The sequence below is a fragment of the Haliotis rufescens genome, unplaced genomic scaffold (assembly GCF_023055435.1).
Source record: "Haliotis rufescens isolate VD_foot unplaced genomic scaffold, xgHalRufe1.0.p SCAF_104, whole genome shotgun sequence".
Taxonomy (NCBI): domain Eukaryota; kingdom Metazoa; phylum Mollusca; class Gastropoda; order Lepetellida; family Haliotidae; genus Haliotis; species Haliotis rufescens.
Window position 1 is genome coordinate 536,960 of NW_025963785.1, and position 9,003 is coordinate 545,962.

Consider the following 9,003-nt stretch of genomic DNA (forward strand, 5'->3'; position numbering starts at 1 on the left):
AATTCAATGATCATTTAGTCATAGCTTAATCTAACATCTCGCATTCATTTTTAGCAATTTAATGGTGTAGTACTACTTAATCCACTAATCAGTTATACACTTACATTTTCACGAATGTTTCATATTTATTAACACCTCTTAATTGAAATTTTCTAAATTTTATTGTTTTCGTTTTTATCTTTGGTTAAGCGCCCAAGACTGCTGACCCACCACCAGTGTTTAGTCTCATCACCATCCCATGTTAATTCATCTACTTGTGTATCATTCATGTTCTACTCATCTATATTTGTAATACCAAATAGTTTCACCATGTACAATTAACACCATGATACAACACTCAGGTTTTCAGGTTAATGTTTCTTATCCTACTCCAGGTAATCCTCTGCAGCAGAATATCATTGGCCTCATCAGTAATATTTTTTTTTCAATTTGGGAAGATCAAATATTGGGGAAAGCATCTCGAGCACAACAGCTTTGGGACGCGCAACCCCCTATTTTCAAATCATCCCAGCGAATGGGATCAATACAGGGTGCCCGAACCTTTTTCACTTTAAATCCTGACGCATAGGATTTGGAAGCAGGCGTCAGCCACTTCCTCATCTACCTTCATTTCTTAAGATTCTGATTGACAGGATTATCGGCAGAGTGTCGACCACTTCCTTCGTTACCTGAGAACCTCCAAAGTCCAAAATGTTTAATAAAACAAATTATTTTATTCAAGTCTTATGTTGTCTGTCATGGTAAAATAATGGATAATAAGTTGATTTTGTGAACTTAATTTTGACTTCTTAATTCAGTTGAAAAGGGATGTTTTCTCAGGGTCATATATATGGGTGAGTGAGTGAGTGAGTTTGATTTTACGCCGCTTTTAGCATTATTCCAGCAATATCACGGCGGGGGAAACCAGAAATGGGCTTCACACATTGTACCCATGTCGGGAATCGAACCCGGGTCTTCGGCGTGACGAGCGAACGCTTTAACCACTAGGCTACCCGACAGCCCCCATATAGATGGTATAAAGTCCCCTGACACAAGGGCTGCTGCATAGTGAAGGACAATATATGGTCCTTCGGCCCAAAGTGAGGTTTCACCGACAAATTCACACTAGTTACTGTGATTAATCCACAGTTCACATTGAGACAAACAAGGAATTAGAGACCATGATTTATTTTTTTCTGTGTCTGTACAAAGTCGCCTCTTTTTTTACTTGCCAGGAAGGATGATTCCATCATACTGAAAGAGAAAACCACACATCAGCACAATGTCACAAACATCCTTGATGGAGCTACTAGTAAATATGATTTACTTCTGACATGTCTCACCAAATTTGTATCAAAACAGATAGCACAATCTGTCAAGAGTTGCAGAGGTGAATTTAGTTTTGCACAAATTTAAAAGTCAGGCAGCAGTGAGTATCACTACAACCCGTGCCTTCGTGCTGTGTTTATCAACAATTTAGCTCGTAGATAATGAAGATTTGTGATCGAGCATGGTCTATGGTGTCCACAGCACAAAATTCAACACCTACATATATTTTCAATCTTTTTGGTTCTAGATCATTAAACTTTTCTGTCACAACTTCGGACAATGTTGGGAGATGATTATAATGGGTCTGAGTGTGTCTCACGATCCTTGAGGTTTGGGGCAAAAGCCAAGTAAGTTAAGGGGCCTACTTTTCCTGGGGGTGTCCATAACATCAGTAGTACACAGTGATGAGTGAGTTTGGTTTACGCCGCTTTTAACGGTATTCCAGTTTTATCACGGCGTGTCAGCTTAATGTGGGAGGAAAGCCCCAAGTGATGTAGGTCTCAGACGTTTACCACTTTGGTGAAACCCATGAGCACGGGTATGGCGCTGACAAACCTTGAAACATAGTGGGGGCAAACCGGGATTCGAATCATCATAGGTTTCTGATGTGCCAAAGGGACGTAACTCTGCACAGTGAATCGCAGCGCCTTAGACGACTGGGTCACCCGTGCCCCCGCCAGTACTACACAGAATCAGTATATGGACTAAATATGGCTGTCACTTAACCTGTTGCTTCTTTAAACCAAACATAAGTTATCGTCAAAAGCTGTTTATGAAATTAGCCAAGCAGACGGTCCATGATGTCCAAGGCATTCATCTGAGATTAATCTGTCTCACCAAATTTGTATCAAAACAGATAGCACAATCTGTCAAGAGTTGCAGAGGTGAATTTAGTTTTGCACAAATTAAAAAGTCAGGCAGCAGTGAGTATCACTACAACCCGTGCCTTCGTGCTCTTATTATAGGTCTTCAGCAAATGCAAACATGTTGGCCAGATTGACAACGGCTTAAGTATAATGGGCACAAACTACACATTGCAATGACACATTCTACCTAAACCTAATAAATAACAGAACTCATTCTATAAATTTGTCAGTAGCTTGATCTTCTGTCAAAAAATGAACATTGCAAAAGGATGAGCAAATGTTTGGAAGTTGATTACTAACATGGAGAACCTTCTGCCACTCTGAGATTTAATTAGTTTATAACTCAAGGGCCTCATTCCACATAGTAATCACCACACTTGTCTATGTATGTTATGATCGTCTAAAGTGGCTATGAAGAAATGGGCCCAGGGCAGTGAGTGATGAACTTCAGACATTTTGCAGTTAAAACCACAAGAAGTGTCTCACCAAATCAGTATCCATGCCAACTATTATTAAGTCAGCTAGAGTTGCAGAGGTGAATTGATTTTGCACAAATTAAAAAGTCAGGCAGCAGTGAGAATCACTACAACCCGTGCCTTCGTGCTTTTATTTTATTTCAGGAGTCTGATCAAGCACGACCACCCAACCCATCTGATCTTTTAACGTAATGAGTCGACTAATACAGGAATGAACATTGCATATGCTTAATTCCAAGTATTCGATTGGCTATCACAGCTGAGACACAGAGGACGGAGGGGAAGAAACAAGCGAAGTTTTGCATAGGCGGATGAGGGAAATGAAAACGACCATTTATTTATAATAGCTTTAATGAAATGCTAATTTTTTTTGCAAGAAAGTATGGTTTTCTTTTAAGTTTGGTTCGGAAATATTTTATGCTACTGGTTAAATGATATCCACAAAATAAGCTACCCCAAACATTAATGCCAGGTGCAATGGCCAAGGAACCATACTAAATGACACGTTAAATCTGTCTCACCAACATTGTATCAAAGCAGAACAATCTGTCAAGAGTTGCAGAGGTGAATTTGGTTTTGCACAAATTGAAAAGTCAGGCAGCAGCGAGAATCACTACAACCCGTGCCTTTGTGCTGTTTCAAGAAAATTCATAAGTATAAGATATTTTCAGTCATGAATTTGAAGTACTTGTACTAATTGGTCTCAATATATCCTTGAGGCTTCTAGCAATAGTGCCTACATTTGAAGAACCTACTCTTTTCATTTGGGTAGGGGGAGCATCAAAGGAGAAGACAACAATTCTTGATAGATATGATTACAAGCAAGTTTCCCGATCCCAACATTAACCAGTAATTCGATGACTATACTTCTTAAATCTAACTTATTTTGGCAACTGTTGTTTCTTAAGACATTATTTACAAATTATGCGTAAACACTCCCCATGAAACTAGCTAAAGATATTGCTGGCTAAAATGGCCAATGCACCATCCTACATAACAAATCTGTCTCACCAACATTGTATCAAAACAGAACAATCTGTCAAGAGTTGCAGAGGTGAATTTTCTTTTGCACAAATAAAAAAGTCAGGCAGCAGCAAGTATAACTACAACCCGTGCCTTCGTGCTAAGTTTTAAGAGCATAAATTCAACACCCAACACACGTTTAGGTTCTAGATCTGAATTATTAGATTTTACTGTCAGAGCTTCAGTTTACTTAAATAAGTCTTTTCATGTCAGTTTACAGGGTGTCTCAGGATTTTGGATTTCTTCTGTTCATTGTTTTATGCTGCAATCAGCAATATCTAAGCTATATGACAGCAGTGTGTAAATAATCAAGTCTGAACCAGACAGTCCAGTGATCAACATCATGAGCATCAATTTACACAATTGGGTAATAAAGACATGCATCAACCAAGTCAGAGAGCATCCAATTGTCGAAGACCAATTCTAACCCAGATTGTTTCTTCTGTAAACAATCCCTCTTGGTGTTCCTAGCTCATATTTTGATCTTAAAAATTACCTTCTGCTGGAACCATTTCATGGACTCTTCCTTGCCGATCTTGTGACTGGTCCCAACACGGCCACGCTTCCTTCTTCTCTGGGCGACATTGAAGCCTGTAACCATAGGTACACAGGTCAAACATCTTTTACACACGCACACAATCATATGCACAGGCACGGACCATGAACACAAACATAGCCGTCTTACTGAATATAAAAAAATGGTAACCATTTTATTGCTTTCTTAAAGCGAGTACTTAGTATGATATATCAGTCATAAAACAGCATGTCATTTTAAAGCATGGAGAATTGGACATCCATGACTACTAGGGCTGTTACGATTCACTTGTGTATTCAGTTAATCGAACCATGTCCCTTCACGAATTAAATTTGTTATTCATGGACACATGAATCAAATATTTACAAAAGAAACAAAATGTCCCAAAATTTATTTTGTTATTGTTTCACTGAACATAATAAATAATACATCAACTGATGACCTGTTACTGTATACATGAATAAATATTCATATTCGTTACCATATATTCATGATATGTATCGTATTCGCCTCATAGCACATTCGTTGCTAATGTCTACTATCTTGACCTGCAGAATTATCTCAAACTCAATTGAAGTGCAATGAATCCAGTCAAGATGCACATTCCAAAATAATTTTCTAAGGAGCAGAATAGACACAGGGATATGGCGACTTCCCAACACGAACGTACCTGGTCTGCCAAGGACGATGTAGAAGTCCATGCCATAGATGCCGATGTTGGGATCGTATTTGATTCCCAAATCAATGTGTTCCTGGATGCCGAAGCCGAAGTTGCCGGTGTCAGAAAAGTTGCATCTTCTCAACTCGTATTCTCTGACCTGTAATGAAGGTGCAAAAACAATTCAATGAAATACGTTGTGTAGGGATAGAGATGAAGTACATGTTAGAAATGTATGTAGCTCACCTGACTAGCAAGACTTCACCAGGTTATACACATATCCAATCCAAAAAAGTACCAATTTGTGTACTTAAGGGTGTGGATTTGGGGGCATTATGAAATAGCACATCATTATTTATTAGATGTACCTGACTAAGCTCCATAGCCATTTGAGGCTAATGTTTCTATTTTTCTTGGCCTTTTTAGACTCATGAATTGTATTTCCCTTTTCACTAAGCATTTGCTGCAACAAATTTTCACCAGTTTTTAACACACACATTATTGTGGTTGATTGCTGTCCACTGCTCTAAAACCTTTTTCAAACGTGTACAGTACAAGAATATGCCTCAAGACGAAGACTTTTTCCTTCCAGTGAGAACTAAATGCAGAAGTATGTATGTTGCTAAACGCCACACTCAAATGGCATCACATCATATATTAAACATAAAAAACAAGCACTACACATGAAGGTTTCAGCAACTTTCATAAATCATCAATCAAGTAAACATATTTTAACTTTTTTGTTTGTTTAGCCTCTACCCTCATAAAAAGGTGCATGTTTTAAAATGTTAGGGGCCTGATATTCAGGTATGAACATTTCCACTTGTTAGTGTCAATGGTGAAGGAACTAATTATAGCTTACAACTGTGTCTCACCATATATGTATCAAAACAGAACAATCTGTCTAGAGTTGCAGAGGTGAATTTAGTTTTGCACAAATTTAAAAGTCAGGCAGCAGTGAGTATCACTACAACCCGTGCCTTCGTGCTGTGTTTATCAAGAATTTGCCTCAAAGATAATGAAGATTTAATGCCCGGCTCAGCAATATTCCAGCTATATAAAAAATCGTGTCTGGACCGGACTGGACACTCCAGTGATTAACATCATGAGCATTGATATATGCAATTGGGTAAAGTTGGCATGCTTCAACCAAGTTAGCGAGCCTGACCAACTGATCCCATTATTCGTTTCTAGAGCAGAATGGCTTTCATTAGACCAATTCTTATCCAGATTTTCATAGGGCTTTATTGTTTAACGCCACACTCAGCAATATTCCTGCTATATGAAGGCATTTTGTAAATAATCGAGTCTGGACCAGACAATCCAGTGATTGACATGATGAGCATCAATCTTCACAATTGGGATGCATCATCCAAATCAGTGAACCTGATCACCTGTTCCCGTTAGTCGCCTCTTATGACAAGCATGTGTTACTGAAGACCTATTCTAACAGATCTTCACAGGGCTTTAAGTATTCAGAGCACAAAATTCAACACCAACAGATTTTTTTCAGTCTTTTAGGTTCCAGATCATTAGGTTTTCTGTCACAACTTTCGTCAATGTTGAAAGCACTTATTACAGGTTTGCGTGTGTGTCACGGTCCTTGAGGTTTGGGGCGAAAGTTTAGTTAATTAAGGGGCAAACTTTTCAGTACTACACACTTTAAAGTCAGAATCAGTATTTCGACAGAATATGGTCTGGTAGATTTTAACCATAAATTTATGGTAAAAAACTGTTCATGAAATTCGCTTAACAAACTGTCCATGGCATTCATTGGAGACTAATCTGTCTCACCATGTATCAAAATAGACAGCAAAATCTGCAGAGGTGAAGTAAGTTTCACACAAATAATAAAGTCAGGCATTAATATCACTACAACACCATATCATTGGAAAATAGCAAATCTATTTCCCCATCCTATTCCGACACTTACCCTCTGTAACTAGATATATTCAATATTAGAATACTGTTAGAAATCCCATAAGTCCTTTGACTTGTACTATTTGATACAGCTCATTTTGGGGGGGACAGCAACTGATCCTTACAAGTTTTCCATTATCTGTCATGCAGACTAATGAGGATTGTGTATCACAAATACCTTGAGCCCCTTCTCCAGGATCTCCTCAGCCTTGGCACCTCGGACAGTGCAATGGACAGCGATTCTTTCATTTCTTCTGATACCAAAAGATCTCACAGTGTAGCGGGCTGGAAGTCAACAAATCTATGTAAGCAACATAAACATAATGCCCATTGGCAGGAGCATCTTCCCTTCCCATGAGAAATATTAGTTTTTCACTTCACCTACTATGAGGAACAACCCTCATTAACAAGTGGACACAGAAAAATATCATCCAACGCAAATGTGAATCATTTTTGTTGGAAACGTTGTCAATGTCGCCCTATTGTCACCATAGACAAAGAATGATCCTCAAAGTCATAAATGCTGATATTCACAGAACAGTGTTTAAAGAAATGGTTGTAAACACTGAAATTAATTCACTGCTGGCTCAAAATTGAATATATACCAAGTCATAAATTGCCTAAAAGATAAACTGACAAGGATATGAAACATTTGTATTTTATCCAGTAGTTTGGCTCATTTTGTGTTCACATACATACCTTTAGAGAAAACTGGCTGTTGTCCGGTAAGTTGTTCCAACACTTTGGCTGCTCTGGTCAGTCTGTCACCAGATTCGCCCACACAGATATTGAGACAAAGTTTGCGAATGCGAAGCTCTCGCATAACATTGTTTTTCTTCTTTTCGTCTACCTTGCTCTTGGGCTTTGCCTTGGCCTCTTTCTACAATAATTTAAGTATAAAGCAATAATTATTAGGGCTGGGATGATACACCAACTGTGCAATCCGATACGTATCATGATACCTTGTTTATGATCCAAAATGTATCACAATTTTGCATGTGCTCTTATCTGTGGTGTGTAAGCTGTGTTTTCCATACACAGGATGTCCAAATACCTGGCTAACTGATGATTTACAGTTTGCTACTGTGTTCGGTACTTGTATCGAGAAGTAAAACAAAATAAAACGCTATCCCACTACTTAGATCTATGAGTTATAATTATGAAATGGTGATTTAGAGATTTTGCCTTACACTTTCAGGAATTCACAAAGAACACTATGTTAGGGCACATATTTTGATTAAATTGCAGGTGGTCAGATTTATGTGGAAGAATTGCCTGACCGATGCATGTTACAGACTTTTACACTTCTGGTAAACCCCACCAGTATCCTCGAGCAGTATAATGTTTATAATCAGGACCTTAGTGCAATTTGTATTTGAACTAAATTGCAATGATTTGATTACCATCTCGATACCACTAGGAGATTCAACACTGAATTGTAACACCAAACAATCTAGCCATTCCCCAAACAACACGAAGAGCTTAAATTAGTTTTCAAACTTGCACACTCGCCTTCGTGGAGATTCACGAAACGTGCCCATGATTTGCTCTACATGGAATAGTTCTGTCATTGGTCAAGGGTGACCAAGCCTCCGTTAATGTATCAGAATGTTAGAATTTGCTAGTGTTGGATGTGTATTGATTTACGAAAGGTCCAAAGCATATCCATATTATCCAGCTGCGATCACCTATGTACTGTATCTTCTTGTAATACACGTCTATCATATGTCAACCCCAAGTTTACAAAGTTCTCTAAAGTGTTTTCACTCCCGATTGGGTGCATATTAATTGCCTCACATGAGTGTTCCACAATAGACATATACCTCATCACTTTTATCATATCATGCATCTTCCTCGCCAATTTTCACGTGCACATTATTCCTCAACATCAACATATCTAACCAACGCACAGGATAATCCCTTTTTTCAAACGGTTGTTACATGTAAAACAACGATAAGGATTTTATTCATAATGCATATTTTATGTCCACTAACAATCCCCTTTCATCTGATTCATTTGATTAAACTTTCTAAGTGACAGCAAGCAACGATGTAAACCGATTTGTGAAAGCCATCAACAAATGCAGTACTGACCGCCATGATGTGTTGTTAGGAAAAGGAAGTTGTCAGTGCATGCCGGAAGAAAAACATTTTTCGGATATTTCTTAATCTTTCCACCAATAACAATAATTAATAAATATGTAAAAATATATACAT

The 9,003-nt window shown here is 38.2% G+C and overlaps 1 protein-coding gene across 1 annotated transcript; it reads right to left on the minus strand.

The window, feature by feature from the left end:
- Positions 1-1,151: 1,151 nt before the first annotated feature.
- On the minus strand, positions 1,152-8,942 carry LOC124131611 (60S ribosomal protein L11). Its single transcript, XM_046494988.1, has 6 exons — positions 8,881-8,942; positions 7,486-7,666; positions 6,965-7,071; positions 4,879-5,026; positions 4,170-4,264; positions 1,152-1,233 (listed from the first exon to the last, which is right to left on the minus strand). The coding sequence occupies exons 1-6, from the start codon at positions 8,884-8,886 to the stop codon at positions 1,204-1,206; spliced, it is 567 nt and encodes a 188-aa protein (XP_046350944.1). The 5' UTR covers positions 8,887-8,942; the 3' UTR covers positions 1,152-1,203.
- Between the last annotated feature and the right edge of the window lie 61 nt (positions 8,943-9,003).